Genomic DNA, 22,121 nt, shown 5'->3' with positions numbered 1-22,121 from the left:
ACACTGTCCCTCTTTCTATCCATATACTTGATAACTTATCCATTTACTTATGACCTTCTCAAATGCATATTCAGGAGGATACATCTCAGGATCTAATCTTTTCAAAGATACAGAAAATCAATACTGTATAATGTCCTTTACCTTTTATTAATGGGAGAAGAAGAGTTCCATATTGCTCAGGTTGTGCTATCATACCAGCAACTCTTAATTTGTGTTTCCTAAACATAGGAATATTGTGGGCCATGACAGCAAATTTCCTCTTTTCCCTCAGTCTTAAGCTGGTTGAACTGAGTAAAGGGGTTGTCCCCATTCCCTTACCTTCTGTTAGTTCCATAGTTTGACTTGATTGCTGCTGTGTAGTGAATGCTTTTAATGTCTGTTACACATTGTGGCTATCAGGTAATAAAATGTTCTGTTTTTCAGGCTTTTGTAGTAGTTGGGAAGTTATGGACAAATGTGTATTAGACTTCAGTAGAATATTTTAGAAACTGCAGATAATAGTAGAGGAAATAATTATTTTTTATGGATTTGAGCACAGATTTTATAGCCCTGTATGTTAAATATAAGGCTCTAGGGCCTTATCAGTCCTTGAGGATTCCATAATGTAGGTCAAAGCTCTCATAACACATTTTGAATAAATTATTGGTCCATCTTCAGGGCTAGACAGCTAAAGCCCAATATTAGTATCATCACCTTCTCAATTTCTGTAAATTAATGATACAGATGGCTAGGAGTGATAAGTATAGGACAATGTAGTGAAGTTCAGTGAAACATGTGTGGAGTTTAATTCTAAAAGGGGGAGGAGGTGGAAAATTATTTAAAAGAATTGGAGTCTGGGAGAGGAGCCTGGCCCTCCAGCTTAGGGGCTGGAAGTAACTGTTTGACCTTTCTAAATCTGATTTAATGTCAATATTCAGAGCTCTGTACATGTATAGTGCTCCCATTATTGGCTGTGGCAGATGAACGTCATCAGTACAGTTATTGCTTTCCTAGTCATAAATGTTAATTAGAAGGTTATGCTTGTATGGACAATACTGAATTGTATATCCCTTGATCCAGATGTTCAGGCTTCTCTTTTTTTCTTTAGGATAGGAACTAATTCCCCTGTTGAACAGAATCATATTGCAACTTTGATATAAAGCAGCATCCTGCGTCTGTATTTCTGCTTTCAAAACAGTGGATTGGATCAAACTAAATTTTCTGTCAATAGAACAGAACTTAGCTGCCCTCTATGTGCAGTAGAACTCAGTAGCCTGCTGATCTCTACTAAATGATGCTCCTGTGGGATAGAGGACCCTGAGGAATGATGTGAGGAAAGTCTGCAGCATCTAAGTGTTAAGTGCCATCAAGTTGTTTCCAACTCATGGTGAGCAAACCTATGAATTAATGACCTCCAAAATGTCCTACCCTTAACAGCATTGTTTAGGTCTTGTAAATTGAAGGCTGTGGCTTTCTTGATTGGGTTCATCTGTCACATGTTGGCCCTTCCTGCTGCCTTTGACTTTTCCTGGCACTGTTGTCTTTTCCAGTGACTTTTGTGTTCTCATAAAGTGACCAAAGTATGATAGCTTCAGTTTGGTCATTTTAACTTCTAGGAAGAGTTCAGGCTTGATTTACTTATTTGTCTTTTTGGCTGTCTGCAGGATCCATAAAATTCTCTTTCAGTACCACATTTCAAATGACAGTCTGCAGCAGGCAGGGGGAAATCAGTGAAAACTGATGGTTTATTCTAGATCTAACCATATACCTTAAGAGTGAAATGTCCTGATTAAAGAAAAATATTCTGAGTATGGCAAACCTTATTGAACACCTCTAATTAAAGGCTATTGTTAGATGTTTCAGTGTACATTATCCATCCACATATAAGCTAACCACATGCTACCTAAATATAACGAAGGCATTTCCAAATTTTAACAATTTTTTGCCTTTGAGCAAGGTTGCCTTCTGTTATTTTTTAGTTTGTCCATCCTTTTCTCTCCTCCTGCACTTTGGAGTCAGATTTAGCAACAGCTTTGCTATGTTTTTCACAACAATTTTATGACATTACGTGTAGGGAGAGGTTTGTGATAAATACACACATTTGCTGTTTGTGAAATGGAAACCCTATGCACGACTCATGTGATGGCATGAATGCTGGTTTTGCTTGCACAATTCTACTTCCATGTAAGAAGAGGCCAGTGTGAGTCATTTTTATCTCCTCAGTCTTGATGCTTGTGCCCTCTGTGGGCAAATTTTTGGTTTGGTTTTTGTTTGCCTTGAGATTAAAGCTCAGCATTAGACAAGTTAGCACAGTACTGGTGAAATTGTTAATGATTAAAGATATTGATGGGATTTGTTTTGTTCATGGGTCTTGAATAGTTACCATAACTGTGCTTTAAACAGGGAACTGTGCAAACTAGAGGACATTGTCAAGGACAATGGTACTAAAAGTTCCGTTTTAAAAAATCACTACCAGTTCTTCAGTATTCTTCTGCTTTTATAGCTGTTTTGGCTGTGCTTGGCTGTTCTGGTTTTATTAAATAGTGTTTCCGTGTTTTGGTTCTGTCATAATGAACATTAGGCAGAACTAGGAAGTAACTTTGTAACAGTCCTGACATCTGTTAGATATCGAGCTTCTTCCTCAAAGAATCATAATTCCTTAGAAGGAAACAATTGCAATTTTTTCCAGTATAGACATTTAAATAATTATTTACATCATTTATATACCCTGCTTTTCTTCCCAGTGAGAATCCAAAGCAGTTGACATTATTCTTCTCCTTTTTATCTTCATAACAGTCATGTGGGGCAAGTGATGTTGAGAGTGTGTAACTGGCTCAAGGCCACCCAGCAAGTTTCCATGGCAGACTGGGGATTTGAAACCAGATCTCAGCTGTCATAGTTCAACCACTACACTACACTGACCCTGGACTTTACTTTTCCTTCACTTTTCATAAGAATGTGCATCTAATTTTAATTACTTGTTTTTCATTTTACAAGACAATACAAACAATCACTGTAAATACCAATTTCCTTCCTCCTTTCTTCCACAGTATTGAATCCAGGGTTAGTATCTCACTCTTCCATGACAGCCTGAAATGCAGGCTTCAGAAGTCATTTTGGGCTGCCACAGAATGGGTGAGTCAAGAAAGCTGAGCTCCATTGGTAGAAGTCCTTATGCCCACAGAAATCCATTGTGCTGTTTGTTCACAGGCTTGTAGTTGAACTATATGTCTTTACTGATATTTAATTAGCCTTCCCAAATATTAGTGACTCCCCTTCCAAAGAAAATAATTCTTAGCCATCACTCATTCATAAAATAATCCTTCATTTGTCTCTCTTGTGAAGTTCTGGGGTGACAGCTATGATCACAGAAGACCTGTGATGACAGCTTGGAATCCAGTTATGATCAGATAGGAATGGTGAATTCAAAATCTAACAGAAAAGTAAGCAGCTGTTAAACTCTTCATTATAATTTTTTTTACTTTTATAAAAATATGTTGCTATGACAACCCTGCCCTCTTCCCTCCCTCAGAGGCAAGATTCCCCCTCCCCCATTCTTCTCTCCCTTTTGTGCCCTAGTTGTCTGTTTCATTCTTTCCTGAAGAATTCCGGCTGTTCCAACCTGTCACAGTATAATACTGTTTGCTCAGCCCAAAAACCTGAGGGAAGGATTGGGAGCCCCCTTTAATGGCACTCAAGATATTTTTATATTCAAAAGGCTGGTGTACTCTTTCCAGTACCCAGACTCCTTCTCTGGAAACACTAGTATTTGCCTTGAGTTTTTAACTGACAAGAGTCAGGTTTCTACAGTTGGTTCCTAACTAGACCAGAGATATCTGCACTCTTCAAAGCTCTGTTTGACTGCATAGGGAATCCTTTCTCTTGAAGAGAGAGCCCCTTTTCTTGGCCCAAATAGGAGTCTTTGCCTATTTCCCAAACTTCCTTGCCAACTTCCCCAGTTCTCCTGTCAGTGTTAAATGCTCTTAGTCAACTGAATTTCAAAATTCTCAGTACTTGACACCTCCTCTAGGGCTGAAATCAGCTCAGAAGTCTTTCTCTGCTCAACTGATGCTAACTTATCAGATCTCTTGGAAGAAACTATCACTCAAGGCTCTATGATTCTGTGAAGAATTAACCCTTCACAGTCCTTTATCTGTTTATACAGCACATCTAAGCTTTAAAAAGTGCAGTCCGTCACAGTTGCGTCACCAAGTACACAGTGAAACGAGTTATGTTTTTAATATTAAATGGAAGCATTTCCCCCAAATCCTTATATTTTAGTGTATGTCCACCAAGCATACAAGCACAATACAGTCAATTTCCTGAGCTGTGTATATGTTTGATCTTCCTTGGGGGTAAATATAAAAAAGTGCTTTGAAAATTTTCTTTTGTGTTTAGTTATTGCATCTGGTTTCATTCTTTCTGTTTGCTTCACTGGGTTAAGACAATGATAGTTTGCTGGATTCTTAGAGACCAGATCTGGTCCCCAACAATTTAATTAGTCTCAGATTGCCCATAATTTCACTCATTAGGAATCTGTAGGAAAGAAAGATACATTTTACAAAATCATGTCCCAAGAGTGAATATTCCTGCATTAAGATGAATTATAAAATGTAATAGGCAGGACTGAAGAACTCGATCTTTCTGATGCAGAGGAATTTGATTTCAGTGAAAAGGCTGACGTTGCAGATTTGTTTCTGGCTACTGGGAATCAAAAATATTTTTCCATCATTGACAATGAGACACAAATCTGAACTGTTATCTGGTCAACTCTTTTTTTGTCATTGGCTTTTGTTACCCAAACCTTTACTAAGTTAAGGCAGTAAAGACAACCCCCAGTAATATTGATTCTAAAGTTAAAAATCAGCAATATTGAGAAAGACAGAGGAGGCTGCAGAAATCTGTATTTTACAACAGAGAGGGTAGATTGCAACAGCTAGGGTACAAACTGAGAGGAGATGAAATAAATGTCTTGACTGAGATGGATGGATGTAATGACTGACAAGTTGACCTGCTGGCTGGATTGTGGCTGTAAAGTTCAGGAGCTGACTGTTATGAGGAATTTATACACTTAAATCAGAATCTACCTTATTCATTCGTTTGCTGTTGGACTTCATAGTGATAGTAGTACTTGATGGGGGGCGGGGAAACTCTGTCACAAAAGCAATAGGCTCTCACTGATGGGACCAGGGTTTGCTGGACCTCTTTCAGGTCCCATTTCTGTCTCATGAGGTCATCCTTGTTCTCTATGTTGGTGTTTTGCTATGTAAATATTTTGTATTTTATTTCTGCAAATTAATGTAGTGTTTTTATGTTTGCTGTGATTTTAAAATGCAGGTCTCCAAGTTAAGAAAGAGGGGGCCTTCTGGATGAATGAAGCATGTTATGATTGAAAGACAGCGATACGCAGGGGGTAGAGTTGACCAGGTTTGTTCAGAAGGCAGGGGCGGTTTTTGTGTGTGTGTGAGATAGAAGGAAGGCAGGAAGGGGCTGAGTGAGTGAAATCTGTGTTCTTTTGAATGGAGGTAATTAGCCTAAGTGGCAAGTGAGTAAAATAGCCTATGTGGCCAGGTCTGTTCAGGGAGCTATAGAGAAACAAGGAGAAGTGGACCTCTTTGAAACCATCTTTAAATAAGCTTGAAGATTAGATTATTCTCAGGAGTACACTGAAGTCTTAGCTCCTAGGCTTTGCATGCATTGTACAGGTATCGGTAAATATTGTGGTTTAATACAATGCTGACCTAGCAGTTACTTGCATCTCTGTCTAGAACTGAACAATGCCTAGGGCTGCTTCTGTGTTTGTAAGTACAGCTTAGTGCCTACCGCAGAATGTTCTGAAGGGTATGAAAGCAGGACAGTAAATTCAGCTGATGTTTCCATTTTGTTTTCCCTGCAGGTCATCAGTATGCACTTTGCTGGTGATATCACAATAGACCAATGCAGAAGCTTGCACGCTTCATATAGGGGTTAGGTAAGTGTGAATCTTTTCACCAATATTGTATTTTTTCACCAGTCTTAATATTCTTATTTTATAGTCAAAATATAAAATAAGAATATTTTAAAGGAAAACATGCTATATTTAACAGCAACAAAGAAATAAACTCCTCGGCATCAATTATCTGGCGGGATGTGATGTCGCCAGCAGAGTGCATCCTAGGCTGCATTGGCCAATCTCTTGATACCTTCAGGTTGTGTTGAGGGGGTAACCTCAATTTTTTGCACCTGTTGGGAGAACTCCTACTTAGAGTGAGGAAACGTTAGTTGTTCAGTGTATAGCAGTATGTCTCTGCATGGGCAATTTTTCTCTCTATATATAAGCTTGCGTAGTCTGAAACCAATGCAGTATCCTGGTTTAAGAACTCAAATAAGTTTATAAGTGTCTGTGCTGAATTTTTTGTTCCCATTTTTGCTTCTGATGTTCAAAATATGCAAGGAGATATTGTAGGGGAGAAACAGAGGACGTCTCTACAATCTGTGACTTCCATTCTCACCACTTTTGCCCCAGCCTGAGAAAAACAGTCTTAGATAGCTTGTCGCGATGAAGAATCAACATGGGGAAAAGAGATCACAGTGAAGCATCAGTAGGGGTGTGTGTGTGGGGGGGAGGGAGATTATTCATTCTCTCCTGCCTTCTACTTCTCCCCTGATAATACCCTACCTTCAAATTAAACAAATCTTAAGTTTAGTTGATTTCAACAGGAGACGCTGTCCTGTTGAAAAAAATGAAACATGCCGAACTTTTGTTGTTTTCTCCTTCAGTGTACAGTTGGAAGGTATGCAAATCAGCACCTTGCTGAAGCTAAGTGTTTGAGCTTGTCTTCTTGCCTGCTTGGGACTCCTCCTGGGAAACTTTTGGATGTTGCCTTGAGTTCCACGATGGAAGAAAGGGGGGGTGTAATTGTAGTAGAAAATATGTAGTAAACAGGAGGAACGTTTAACGTGTGACTCAGGCAGATGGGCTTCCCTTGGCTTAACTGTGCAGGAAGGGTGCAGCAGCCAGAGCAGGACCCAGGTGGGGAAAGCAGCCCTAGCCACAAGGTGTAAACAGATGGAGGTGAGGAGTCGTGAGCTGGTTGCACCACCAGGTGATGGTTGACCTCTGGTGTTGGGGATGTAAAGAAAGCTAGTCATTAAAATCCAAGCTTCACAGTTCTGGTGTGTTGCCTTCTGTCTGACAGTGTGGAGAAAAGATTGCTCCTCCCCATGATGTCCATAGTTTAGAGAAATACTAGAAATGCAGTGGTTCTGTGCTTATCCTCTGATGGTTAGAGTTGTGTGTTACTGACTTCTAATATAAGGGAGTTCAGCTAGCAATGTGTGGATGTGATATGGTAGGGACTGGCTGTTCAGAGAGGCAAATTAAGAATTTGATTAAGCACCCCAACCCCTTGGGTATGCTTTAAATATTTCTTTGGATTGTGTCCCTAAGCACAGAAAGCAAATCTGTCTGAATCACTCCAAGAACATTTGCCTTCATCCAGTGCTTCTCTGGTCCAGACACTGCTTCTGGTTTCCACAGTCTGCCTTGAATTAGTTTGAAGGAAGAGAAAGTGGGTGACAGTCTGGTATTATTAACACAGTGCTTAACTTATACTTAACTTTAACAGTTTCATTTAGATCTTAAACAGCATGGACAGCAAGATAGGATGTTGTAGGTCAGTGACTATGGGGCACAGCAACAAGCAGTAGCTTGAGCACCACCTTCTGGGATCTGCAGCCGTAAGGCCGTGCCTTCCATCTCTGTCAGGTGACCCACAAAACTGACCTGGTTGATCATATTAAAGGCTACCAAGAAAAGGAGAGGCATTCTTCTTGTAGGTTGCCCTCAGTCAGGGCATCCAAGGCAGTTTCTGTCCTATACTTCAACTGGAAACCAAACACAGCTATTTATTACTATGTAGGTATGAATTTTAATTTTTGTGTTTTGGAACTAGAGTCCTGGTAATTTTAAACACTTCTAGTATCAAAAAATTCCCACGCCATGGCTGTGAATGCTCGTTTTCCTTTGGTAATTACGCTCTGTGCTTTATTTGCTTCTAGGAAAGAAAGCTGCCATTGATAAGAATGGCATCTGCAAAGGATGAAGTGTGTGTAGGAATGATGAACTCCAGCATTGGTGAAAGGGCAGATTGTCTTGTTGAACATTTAATTGGCAGTCTTGGAGTGTGTGCGCTGGCATGAAGTGCTGATATTCTCAGAGTCTGCTACATTAAAGATCAACTTATAGCTTTTAAATTTGAGGGGACCAGGAAACAAACTGTGCATTGTACTTGATTTTTTTTTTTTTTTTGCTTTTCCTTCTATCTTAATGGCAAATCTAGATATAAAAGAAATTCTAGCTGGTGTTGTAGGAGCTGCGTAAAATGTTACTGCGGTTTGTGCTCAAGTTAAAATATGAATCACCAGACAATCATGTAATCCTTAAATATACAAACTGAAATCTGGATGTGAATCAGACAAAACAAATCAGCACTGTTAACTTTAAAAACAAATTTAACAGGATATTCATATGTAATAGCTGAAGGTGAATTTAGATACCTAGGGAGTTATGGTTTTTCTTCGGGGTTTCTGCCTGTTCAGATACTAGCGTACCCACCTTGCAAATAGACTCTAAGAAAGAATATGGAAATAATGGGCAGGGCACTGTGGAGCTTCTCTTGACCCCCCCCCCCCCACTTGCCCCTCTGTTGCAACTCCTCCTACCACTGGAAGGTCCCCTAGGCCCCAGTGAGAAGAGGAGATGGGATTACAACACCAAGATTCTTCTCCTCTCCCTAACTGACCTCTGTTCCCCAGTGATGTAAACAGGATTGGCTACAACATCCTGCTTCTGAGCTCTCTTTTGAATAACCAATGGGATGCCATGCTGTCCTGCCATTTCCACCCCACCCATGTAACCTGGGAATCCTGGGGATTGGAGGAAAGCTGTCATTGGCCTGGGCAGGCTCCTTCTGCCCCCATCCGTCTAGAATTATGCCAGATATCTTTCTCCACCGCCTTTCTGCAGGGTTACTTCTTACTTCATAGGGCAGCTGCCTGCTAGGTTGCTTGTTTCCTTAGGAACAGCTGTACTGTGACTTCAATGGTGGCACCAGACCAGTCTCACTTCTGACCAAGTGAAGACAGGTAGGTTCCATCTAATGGAGCATAGCCTGGCTGGTGGTGCAGGAGGGTTGTCCAAGCTGTCTGTTGATGTCATGGAGGAGAGAGGAGAGGCTTGCATTGCTGCAGCTGATGTGGGTCTTAATGAAACATCAGCTCAGTGCTGTGGCCAGTTGTAGATTATTAGGGACAGGCCTGAAAACAAAATTTGCGTCATTTTGTATAATATTTAGCACAGCCAGACTTGGAATGCTATGTTCAGGTCTAGTTCCTCCCTATTCTGCTTTTTTTAAAAAGCTGAGGGAGGTGCTGGAAGCAGCAACTAAAATGGAGTATTTGAAGCACTGTCCCTACAAAGACACAATGAAATGGGCTCTTGAAACTTGGGGTTTTTTGGGGGGAGGGGGAATTGATGGGGTTGGGTGCATTAAAGATCTTATTGGAAGTTATACTGCAAGACTTTTCTATTTTTCTACCAAGGCAGAGATTCAGGACCTTGTAATGCAAACTGATCACCAATAGGTTTGGGCCACTTAATTTTCACAACAGCTAGCTTTAGCAAGCATATTACTCCTCCTTTTATAATTTCTGCTTTGGTTGCAGATATTTCTGGATCTAGTTCCATGTGTGGGTGCTTATCTTTAAAGTCTTTCATCATCTAGGACATATATTCTTGAAGGGGGTCTGTCAGAATGAGCCCTGGCTGCAGCTTCACTAAGTACATATCAAAGAATCACCACTGTGTTCTAAGATGCTTATATGAATCCAATATGTATTAATAAAAGTAGTTATGGATACAAAATTTGTTAGTGAATACAGTTACTTAATTACCAAGCTCCAACATAGTACTATAAAGTATCCATAAGTACTTGATTTATATATATAAGTTCATATATAAGCATCTTAGAACACAGTGGTGATTTTTTGATATATACTTTGCTAAGTACAGCAACGTTTGCTGGCCCCACCTCTTTGATGAGTGCCTTCTGCTGCTCCCCATTATGAGTGGACCTTTTTCAGTGCTTGTCTTTGGAATTATTTCTCAGAGAAACTTGTGAAGGTATCAACTCTTTCGGAATTCCATAAGACATGTGAAAACTTGGGAGAAGGACTGATTCTTGAACAGGAGTTTGATAGTGGGTGTGGCTTGTGTTCTATGAACTAGTTATTTTGAATTTGTCTTATTTTTGTTACCCGTTTTGTGTGCCAGTTGTCAAGAAGCAAGGTGATACATAAATTATCAATTTTAGTGCTGCAAGATAGTATTAACTAAAGATTAAACAAATCATTGAAAGCTATCAGTATTAATTAGAGGTGGTAGTTAAATGGGACATCCAAATTCAAAGGCAATATGATACCAAGACCAATAGCATTGTTCCGTACTTGTGAGTTACCTACAAGTATTTGGCTAATCACTGCTGAAAACCAAATGTTAGTCTACATGAGCTTTAATCCAATACCATAATATCTGCAATAATGAAATTTTTTTCCTACAGTGTACCTTGCTTTTAGAGTGAGTTCAGGTTTCATGTGCACTTGATATCTTCCAGCTGTTTCCAGACTATATAATATCCAACAACTATTATTGGGAATACACAATAGCAGCGGAAGGTTGAAAACACACTGTAAGTGATTGGCACTCTCCCTTGAGAGAACAAGATCTATGTAAGCAATGCTGACAGATCTAGGTTAGGTTATGCTGTCTCTGTTTATAGATGCAATTTAGTAGACACTATTACATGCAGATCAATGGTTGATGCATATTCTTGTTGGAGAAACAGCTGTCTAAGGTTTCCTTCCTATTAGGGCTTCTGCATGAGTAAGGCATATATTGGCATATTGTAATGTGAAAATGTCTGTTTTGCACAAAAGTGAATAATCTCTAACTGCATCTTCTGGTATATGGCTCTGTGTCGGTTATGTTCTTCAGACTGCCTTCTCCTGGTGATACTCTCATGATCATTGAACATTAATGAGGTGACAGGTGTTCTTTGTATAGGTTACTTCCTGTGGAATGGCCTATTGGAGTGGAATATTTTCTTGTCACAAACGTATTCCAGAGAGCATTTGATGCAAGAAGAGCTGGTTTTAGGCTGTGTTTTCCTATGTGTATTGGCTTTAATGACTTTTCTTTTGTGTGTTGGTTTTAACTTACTGAATGCTTACAAGGTTGTGTCCTTTCAGATTTTTCTGTTATGCTGGCTGCCTTGAATTTGTGAAGATAAGGGAAAGTATCAATACTTTAATATATATCTGATGCTTTTCAGATATTTAAGTAGAGTGCAAAGTCACCCAAGCTTCATCGTGATGCACTGATACAATCTATTCAGTTTCAGAATATGGTGGTGGTGATCACTGTAGTAGTGTAAAGAATGACTAATACAGGATCAAACACACAAACATTTGGAAAGATCAACAAAACTTTATTTTGCAACCTTTCCCTACTACCAAGTTCTTTAACTAGTTTATGAAGATATATGGAGAAGCTATTTTTATTTTAAGGGGAAGGAGATCTCTCCTTTTTCTGCATGTCTAGAAAGGGGTCTGCCTGAATCAAAACAGATGTTACTAGATTTATTTTGTAGTTCTTTTTTTCCTTAGTACTATATATTGGATAGTGTTTGTAAGCAATTAGTGATCAAATACTCAAGTAAACTGAAGAAAGTAGATAACAGGGATTCACAGATGCTCTGCCACCATCTTATCTGTTGGATACTGTTATTTTAGACAGCTAATAAAAATAAATGCAGCATAAACTAAAAGATTACTAAAGTTTCTAAAATTTGTCAGGTAATTAAAATGTCATCAAAATATGTGCATATATGAATGATCTTGAAAATTCCAAAATAAGACCAGGCTATATCTCTTACAGGGTGACTTCAAGCATTATCTAGAAGTGCTGGAAAGAAAACATACAAGTTATTTGCTCTTTGTATTTCCGTAGTTCTAGATTATGTCCAAAACCACTCACCGTGGTAGCCAAATTTTGTTTCTAAGGAAATTGTTAACAACCCTTTACATTCAAATAAGACAAAAAGGGAGGGAAATTGAAAGATACAACAAAGCTTGCTTTAAAAAAATGACATAGGAAACAGACCTTGGGAGTGATTATGATGGTATAGGATTACATGCAGCCATTATAGTGGCTTCCTTTTAGGATTAGCAGAAGGTGTTTTACATAAGCATTTTGCTGTGATATAAAATTTAGACTGGGTAGGCTTTTAATACAATTACTTGAGCTATAGGGATCTGCACTTGGGCTCTTGTTAACAGCAAATGAAATGCACATTCTGGGTCATGTGTGCCATAAAATGTAACATGACGTACCAGAGATACAAGGCCATAGCCAGAAAATTTTAGGTGGGAGGACCCAGGGAATAAAATTTTAGGTGGGAGGACCACCCACTCTGGCAGCTCCCACTCTCTCTGCCACCGCCGCTTTGGTGGCCCCCGATCTCCCCACCGCTCTGTCGGCCCCCACCCTCCTCCAGCGCACCTCCCTCCTCCCTCCCATCCACCTGGTAAAGAGCCTGCTCCCAGAGCTCTTTCAAGAAGGCCACTCCCCTTGCAAAACAGCGGGAAAACGGCCTGAGGCTGATGGATCCTCTGACAGCTTTCTGGCGCTCTCAGCACATTCAGCGCTAAGGTGCCAGTGGCAGGAAGGACCAGCACTGAATGTGCTGAGAGCACCGGAAAGCTAGCAGAGGACCCACCAGCCTCAGTACCACTTTTCCTGCTGATCAGCCGATCGTTTGGGGGGGGGGCTCCTTGAAAGAGCCCTGGGAGCTGTTGCTTTACCAGATGGGTGGGAGGGAGGGGGGAGGCTCTGCAGAGGAGGACAGGGGTCGACAGAGCAGTGGGCAGATCAGGGGCAACTGAAGCGGTGGTGGCAAAGAGGGCAGGGGTGGCGAGAGGGGGGATGGGGAGAGCAATGGTGGTGACAGTGGGGAGAGTGGGGCAGGGAGAACGGGGCAGCAAAAGGAGAGGGCATATAGTTGGAAGGGGGGTTGGGTGGAGGGGCCCAGCCCCCCTGCCCCCGGTGACTATGGACCTTCAGGGATATCAACCTTATAAAGGTAATTTCAGATGTCAAATATGTCAGCAGGTGAATGACAGTAGGAGGCTTGATTGGATTAGGTGTGATATGCAGAGAGGTAGTAGGCATGAAGATATTGGCACTGGTAATGAGACAGGAAACCTGCGTCTCAATTCCATCCAGGAGGATTCAGTCCAGGAGAATGCAAAGCATAAATGGACATAAGTCTGGCATTAGAAACCACAAAATTCAGTGGCTGATTTAAGAGTAGCAGTGCTCTAACAAAAGATTTTCAAAGGGAGATTAGAGAGTGCTGAATTGCAATTGATAATGAAGTTTAAGACAATGCATCCTCCTGGACTGAATTGAGAGTTATTTTCCTGTCTCATTACCAATGAGTTCTATTATCATTTGGCATCTGAAATCACTCCACTTTCCAAGATATAAGGATCAATCCAAGTGTTCTAGTTCCTAATCAAGGTCTTTTTGAAAGAAACTAAGTCCAGATAGGAACAGAGAAATCCAACCTTTAAAAAAAACCCCTTTTTAGAATAAGCCACAATGTACATTGTGCTTGTCATAATAATCCTCCCTCACTCTGTAGAAGAAGTGGTGTGCTTCCACCCAAAAGCTTATACCTGGGATAAAATGTTGTTGATTTTAAACCTGCAATAGGACTCCAATTTTGTTTCTGCCCCCCTCCCCCAATCTTTCCTTCCCCTCCGTTCTTTCCCAAAAGAGGAGGAGCAGCCCCAGAGAAGGAAACAGAAGCTGAGGGGGATGGAGAGGGGGAGAGACAGATACAGACACAAATGTATGTCTTCCATCCCATTGGCCACATGTTTGACACCCCTCTCCTAGAAGCTTTCTTGTGACAGTTTAGAAGTAGCAGATAAGGACAATCTGCATATCTAGTGAACAGCTTTCCTTTGATGAGTCTGCAGTTCCACAAACCAAGGAAAGGACAATGTGCTCCCGTCAGCTCTCATATGAGAGGACAACTATATTAATTTAGTCAAAAGGAATGGCTACTTTCCCTTAATCTTCATTTTCCTGCACAGGCATAATGATAATGCAGGCACTATTGAAGTTATTATACTTGTTTTAAAGTGATTGTAGTCTTAATCTGAGCATCTTTTTAGTAGCTGGAAAAATGGAGGACAAGCACCCTTAGTGGAGCACCTTTAGACATTAGTAAATGAGTATATCTTAACACTGTAAATCATTGCATTAAAAAAAGTTGAAGACCTCCAGTGGTCCACAGACAATGATCAGGAATGTTCTGTATTACTGTTGAATTATTGCTTGTTATGACTGTTGAAGGCTCCTCCTCTTCTGCTTTAGAGAAGAGTAGAGTTGGCACCCTTTTGTAATTAGAGTCAACATACATTAACATTCATGGCAAGAGATCGATAAGAGAGTCAATGGCATAATTGAAAATATACTGCTTCACATTGCTGATGATGGATTATTAGTCCACATAGCCATTATAGTTCTTGCAGCCTGAGTGCTGGTTGTTGTGACTCCTTTACCATGAAGTTGAACACAAGAGGAGTCCCAATAAGTAGTAAATATACACAGGAGCACCCTGTGCAATTGTTGTAGTGCCCCTGGCATAAACCTGTGCATGGTTCACATCTGGATTTCTGAAAGCTGTTCACTTTTCTCTGTTCCCTTTCTGTAAAATGTCTCTTGAGAAACTCTTCTGTCTCATAAAAATATTTCCTTGCCATTCCCTGCAGTGTTTTCCTAGCATCCCACCTACCCTCCCCATATACCCTCAATACCACTTTCTTTTAAAAACAGCCATATTTGGTTCCATCCTGAGCTATATGTGGCTCAGGTCCATAGGTTGCAGACCCCTGGCATTGAGAGAAGAGGATAAGGTATATTTGCCCAAGCTCCACTGGAGATTAAAAAGAGAGAGACACACATCTCAGCCAGTCCCTTGGAGTTGCAGGAGACTCATCCTACAAAGACAAAGTGCTTTAACAGTAATGGCTGCTTCCCCTTTTCCCAATTCTTTCCTTAGGGGGTTGCTCAGTGAGAGGGTCAGAAGTTGTTAACACTCTCAGCATGCTTGCAGAACTACAATTACGTTTTTTGGAAGAAGCCATGACAGTTAAAGCTATTTGTGTAACTGCTCCCTTCCACAACATCGTGTACAAACAGGAAATGCAAATTGTTAGATCCCTTCACTGGTTTCTGTGTGTCCTGTTATCTAGTTGCCTCACCGTCCCCACCAAGATCAATGCAAACTGGGAAAACTGGCTGCACAGGAGAGTCTGTGAACTTGTACAAACGTGTTGTGTTGGAATCTTGGGAAGGAGGAAGTCCCTGCCAGTCAGTGATCTCTGCATTAAAAAAAGATGATAAAGAATTCTGGGAGTGCAAACTACAACATCTAAAATTATGTATCTGTCTTTCATTGGAGTTTAAAATCAGATAAGAGACATTTGGGAGATTAATAATATTTCTAGCATTAAGGTACTACAACTGCACATCTAGAGATTTTACTCTCAGTCATCAGAAGGACTAGAACCATGTTCAACATACTGCTGAGATTTTAACTGGTAAAATATTTTAATTAGGGCTGTTTTGTAGAAAGAGCCCAGGAGGAACTCATTTGCATATTAGGTCACACCCCATGATGTCACCATTGTTTCACACACAGCTTTTTTGTAGAAAAGGCCCAGCATAATCATTATTATTTGCATATTAGGCCATGCCCCTGACACCATGCTAGCTGGAACTGTGTTCCTGTGAGTTCCTGCTTAAAAAAAAAAGCAAGCCCTGGTTTTAATGTTTTGTGTCCACCATTGCATAAACTGCAGCATGCTAGCAGTAATCACAAAAAATAAATCAGACTGTATGATGCAATTCCAAGTCATTATAAAGTTCTACTTTATTAAGAAAGGTTGAACTTGCTCTAATGGTACTTCAGTTGAGAGTACAATCTACTTGGAAAGCATTTGTACTATGATTCTGTTTGTTCTTTTTTTCTTTATTTAAATAAACTTTTAAAATTTATATTTTTTCCTATATTTTAATATATTTTCTAGTTGGAATATCATAAATATTCTGTACCAGTCTTGTTCTGTACGTATGTTATACTGAAGTAAACTCTTTTAGTAGACAAAGTAGGAGCCCTAGCTACATTCAAGCTTTAAATTGATGACTTGTGGTAGAGGAGTATGGGAGGGGGAACCCACCAGCACCTTTCCTGAAGCCCACAAGGTATTTTTAGAAAGTGGATGTGGCCAAGTGGTGCTTCTGCCTTTTGACTGGTTGTGCAGATTTAAAAAAAAAATTGCTCCAACAATGGTTGCCAACACAGCATGATCTTTACTGCATGACAAAAGGTAAGCCAGGGCTTTTTTTGTAGCAGGAACTCCTTTGCATATTAAAACACACCCGTGATGTAGCCACTCCTCCAAAAGTTTACAGGGCTCTTAGTACAGGGCCTACTGTAAGATCCAGGAGGAGTTCCTGCTACAAAAAAAGCCCTGACTAGTAAGCTATGTGTTAAGCAAGAAATTTATTTTAAATCTATTCATTTTCATTTAAAAAGGCATCCTGTTAATCAGAACTTCTGCCTGAAATGTTGAAAAGTTGCTGCTACAATGAGGGAATACCGTACCTCATTTCCTGACATGTGGTTGGCTTTGTGTCTGAGGCAGCCATTATGTGTTTTGTTGACCACCCTGGGTCAGAATTCCAAAGATGCCCCCAGACTTCTAAAGGGTGGGGAACCCTGCCCTCCGGAATTAGAATCTCCTCCCAGAAAGGCATTAGGCAATTGCTTGTCAGGTTCTGTTTCTGAACAGCCAAACATCTGTAAGCTACTAACTCATTATTAGGCCTTTATTTTTAGAGGCACAGCTTTCCTGCTAATTCATGTCAGCAGTTAGCTACAAAGTGGAGCAAGACTGCACAGTGCATTTCTTCAGCAACGCATAATTTAGCTGTCTGATGTGTATTAGATTCCTTGTAGAATTTAGGCTTTAGGTTGGGTTTGGAATGTTTTTTATTTTGTGATCTTTTTTCTTACAAATTGTATGTGTTATACTCCAATTGGGGGAAAGGCAGGATGTGTAGAAATGTTGACTTTTATTTTTAAGAACACACCAAACATGAACTAAAACACTTTCAGAACCAAAATGACTTCAGCGCTGAAGTTAATTAGATATGGCAATTAGCAGCCATCTCCATTTTTCCAGAATGCCACATGGTTCAGACTTAAAGGTAGGGTTGCCAAGTCCAATTAAAGAAAAATCTGGGGACTTTGGGGGCGGAGCCAGGAGACTTTGGGGGTGGGGCCAGGAGACATTGGGGGTGGAGCCAGGAACAAGGATGTGACAAGCATAATTGAACTCCAAGGGAGTTCTGGCCATCACATTTAAAGGGACAGCTCACCTTTTTAAATGCCTTTCTTCCATAGGAAATAATTAAGGATAGGGGCACCGTCTTTTGGGGCTCATAGAATTGGACCCTCTGGTCCAATCGTTTTGAAACTTGGGGGGTATTTTGGGGAGAGGCACTAGATGCTATACTAAAAATCTGGTGCCTCTACCTCAAAAAATAGCCCCCCCCCGAGCCCCCAATACCCACGGATCAATTCCCTATTATTCCCTATGGGAATCGTTCTCCATAGGGAATAACAGAGTGCCTAGTAGACATTTCCCTCCCCCCCCATGCTTTCTAAAGGGGGGGAGACCCTCCATACCAGGGAATCCCCCCTCCCTCTCTCACACACACAAATACTTACTGGGTCTTCTTCCGGAGAACTCTACCTGCTGTGAAAACGAAAGCAAAGAAAGGGAGGGGCCGTTCTCCAAAGCCCTTCCTGTTTCCTGCTTCCTGCCCAGCCTTAAAGGGGCAGACATTTTACAAACTGCTCAGGAGCTAACAGCATGAAGCCTACAGGTATGTTCTCCCCCCCTCCTCCCCCCACCCCCCCGCTTCCCAATTTTTGGAGAGCGGGAGATGAAGCTGGGAACCCAGAAGTCTCCCGCCAGAGCGGGAGGTTTGGGAAGCCTACTTAAAGGGGCAGCGGCATACTGGCAATCAAACATACAACTTCTATCAACTATTACTCCCTTCACATATGCTCTTTCATGTAGGTCCCTGGACCTTTATTGATATAACTCTCTGCTTGCTCGGGTTATGATGAAATATAGTACAAGTGGCACATCTTCCAGATGTTAAACTTCTAAAATGAAACCACTCAAAATTCCCTGGGTTACCCCCCAAACCAAATGTTCCAAATGTTCCAGTGAATTCAGGTTTTCTTGGCCATCTAACAGCATGCACCATGTTAGGCAGAGCTGCTGCTGTCACATCTTGCAGTGGATCCTTGCAATAGCACTAGAACAAATTTGATGCTAGACAGCTGCATATTGGTTCCACGGCTATTAGATGTGAATGAAAAGTGTAAGAGGCATTTAATGGATAGGCAACTGTCCCCACCTTCCAAAAAGAATATTATTTTTTGATTGCTGTAATTACCATTCAGGCTATAGCCAATGAGTTCCATAAGGCATGTAAACACACACCGTTAAGTTTTTTCACGGACACAGAGTTTGAGCTCTAAGATCTCCTTGCAATGACGTTGTACTTTCCATTCATTATGTTGCTATTCTCCGCCCACCACCCCCATTCTATTTCTCTTTGCTTATGCTAACTTCTGTCTGTGCTATTTCTGTCTCCCCTCGGGATTATTATTTCAGTTGGCATCTGTTGTATTGGCTGCTTATTACTGCTTCCTCTTACACTTCCTCTTGGTGAAAGATATTTATACTGACATCTCTTACTGTAGAACATAGCTATGTAGAACATAGTTTTGTAGAAATATGTTCTGGCTGTTTAAGAGGTTCAGAAGCAGAACTGTAGACTTGCTAGTTTCAGTTTATTGCCCTGGTCTTAGAACATTTGCACTGGCAGATTAGATGTCTCCGGGTTCAGTTTAAAGTGTTTGCTTTAACCTTCAAAGCCTTGTATGACCTGGTACCTGCAGACTGACTCTTTCTTTCCACACAGGGCAGTGACATCCATGGTGGTCTGTTCCAGTGATTTCTCCAGAGCTCAGGAATGGGTTAGCAGAGGAGGTCATATTCATATCCCTTGTCTTGGTTTTTCATAGACTGCACAAAGCACTCCTATTTAAAAGGGTTTTTGCTTACATTTAATCAGGTGTTTGGGATAATAATATCCTGCATTGACTATTTTAGATTCCCAGTTTATGTTAAAGTGGTATGTTTACTGAGAAATGTTGGGGTTTATTATGACTATTTAGGTAAGCTGTCTTGGGTTCCCCATGGATGACAAATGACAGTATATATTTTAATTGAAAGGCCCTTCCCCCCTCCCTTGTAACGTTTTTTGCACCCTTTATAGCAGTCTACAAAAAATAACTCCCTTTTAAGTATCAGATGAGTATATCTCAATTCAACTGTGAAGAAACTGTAATCTTTACCTGATTCAGTCCAATGTTGTGTTCACACCATAAATAAAAGTTAACATTTTTATCTTTCAGGGCTGATTGTCGGAGTGATCTTGAGGTATGGCACGCCTTCTGTCAGTGGTCAAGATAAGGCATTCAGCTGCTCCCAGCAGAATCGAGCCTTTACAACCCTGTTGGTCAACATCAGTGGGAAATATTTTGAATATACGCTGAAAGGAGAAATAAGCCCTGGAAAAATACACAATGTGGAACAGAATGACATGTTGAGGAAAGTAAGAACTACCCTCTGAATTTATGTGGTGATCCATTTACCAAGGCCTGACACAGGAAATAATTATGTCCCGCTGTATTTTTTTTGTTATGGATATTGCTGTTGGCATAACAGAATGCCAACAGCAATATCCATAACAAAAACATTGTTTTTGTTGCAATTTAGTAGTGTTCAAAATTGATTTCCTTTCCTTTTGTACCCTTAGAAGTTCATTGACTTATGAATCTTGAGCAGCAGAAGACACTTATTTATTTTTTTATGAAAGGGTTAAAAGGACTGAGACAAACTTCATGATTGCTAGAGTGGTCTTAGGATCCTTACCACTGAGTAAATTTCATGATTGCTAGAGTGGTCTTAGGATCCTTACCACTGAGTAAAAGAGCCAGGGTTCCTGGAGTATGAGGGAACAATTGGTTGAATAAAGGCTTAATATAGTAATCTCTCATAACCACTATTCCCTGTTGGTTTTAGAAACCAAGGATGGTGATACTATATGCTCTTAAGAGCCATCTTTAATTCCTCCCGATATGAAACAGCCCCATGGCACAGAGTGGTAAAGCTGCAGTACTGCAGTTCAAAGCTCTGCTCATGACCTGAGTTCGATCCTGGCGGAAGCTGGGTTCAGGTAGCCGGCTTGAGGTTGACTCAGTCTTCCAACCTTCCGAGGTCGGTAAAGTGTAGATGACTGGGGAATGCAATAGCAAACCACCCTGTAAAAAGTCTGCTGTGAAAACTTGAAAGCAATGTCACCCCAGATTCGGAAACGACTGGTGCTTGCACAGGGGGCTACCTTTACCATTTTTTACGTATGAATTAACATTGGGCATTGGCCAGCAATCCAACTTAGGCTTCCCACATGGCAGGTTAGAATTCCATCACTTCCATTTTAAAAGTTTTTATTAGTTTTCTAGAAGTTAAGGGTAAAGGGTAAGAAGGGGTAAGAAGTTATAGTTACAAATCGATCTTAGTCTGCATATAGTATACTTTCATAAAATATAAGTCTGCATCTAATATACTTTCTTTAAATACATAAATTGTCACATATTATCTCTTAACTTTACATCATCAACATTTTGATATTTTTATATTGTAAGTCGTCTTGTTAAAATACCTATTCAAATTGACATTTCCAACAAAGGCAATCTTATAATACAAAATACAGGAGAAAGAAGATATAAGTTCACACCAAAGAATCTTAAGAGTCTTGAGCAGGGGGCCTCAAACTTTTTAAATAAGGGGCCAGTTCACTGTCCCTCAGACTGTTGGAGGGCCGGACTGCCGTTACTGTACAAGGCCGCGGGCCGTCAGTTCTCCGTCTTCTGCATCTCTCTCCCTTCCCCACACCACACATCCCGGCCTGGGAACTCACCTCACACTCTGTCTCCGCTGCCTCAGCCCAGTGCTGGAAGTGTGCGTTGATAACGCGAGTTTAGGTCGAACGTCACTTCCGGTCTGATTTTGCCATAACCCGGCGGGCCGCATAAACGTCCTCAGCGGGCCGCATCTGGCCCGCGGGCCATAGTTTGAGGACCCCTGGTCTTGAGTATCTAGCCAAGTACAGAATTTCAAGCAGTATTTTCTTGCTTCTTCCTTAGATTTCCCAGCCAGCAGCTGGGATAAGTAGTCCAGCTCCGCTGTTTCCAAAATTTTTCCCACGAAGTCCATTCTCGTGGGAGTCTCCTGAAGCTTCCATCTCTGCCAGATGAATCCTGGCTGCTGTGCTAATATGCATCAATTTATATCTTCTCTTATCTGGTTATTCAATATCTCTAAACATAAAATAAAAAGGATTGGTGACAATGGGCCACCTTGTCTTGTACCCTTTTGGATATCAGTTGCTTCTGTTAATTCACCATTCGCCATCACCCTTGCTTTATGGGAGGAGTATGTTGATTCTATTGCTCTCAAGAAATTTTCACCACATTCCATTCCCTTCAGTTGTTGCAGCATAAATTGCCAACGAACATTATCAAAGGCCTTCTCAGCATCCAGACTAATTAATGCCAATTGTTTCTCTGGATGGGTCTCATAGTATTCCAATATATTAGAAACTGTTCTAACATTATCTTTCAAATATCTTCTAGGAAGAAATCCAGCCTGGTCTTGATGTATTGTGGACTGTAGAACTTTCTTCAGATGTTGTGCCAATATTGCTCCAAAAATTTTATAATCCACATTTGAGAGAGATTGGGCGATAGTTTTTTATATCTTTCAAATCTGCACCTTCTTTTGGAATTAAAGATATTGTAGCTTCTTGCCACGAAGCTGGT

At 40.7% G+C, this 22,121-nt stretch overlaps 1 protein-coding gene across 2 annotated transcripts in view; it reads left to right on the top strand.

The window, feature by feature from the left end:
• Positions 1-22,121, top strand: part of LOC132568259 (sodium/hydrogen exchanger 7) — an 82,911-nt gene that overhangs the window by 5,105 nt on the left and 55,685 nt on the right. For both annotated transcript variants that reach the window (XM_060233886.1, XM_060233887.1), the window contains exon 2: positions 19,653-19,852. In XM_060233886.1, the coding sequence (XP_060089869.1) occupies positions 19,653-19,852 (200 nt within the window). The remainder of the gene's footprint in view (positions 1-19,652; positions 19,853-22,121) is intronic.

This window comes from Heteronotia binoei, chromosome 3 (assembly GCF_032191835.1).
Source record: "Heteronotia binoei isolate CCM8104 ecotype False Entrance Well chromosome 3, APGP_CSIRO_Hbin_v1, whole genome shotgun sequence".
In the NCBI taxonomy this organism is placed as follows: Eukaryota; Metazoa; Chordata; class Lepidosauria; order Squamata; family Gekkonidae; genus Heteronotia; species Heteronotia binoei.
Note: the sequence above shows the minus strand (reverse complement) of the source record. Positions and strands in the feature narration are given on the sequence as shown.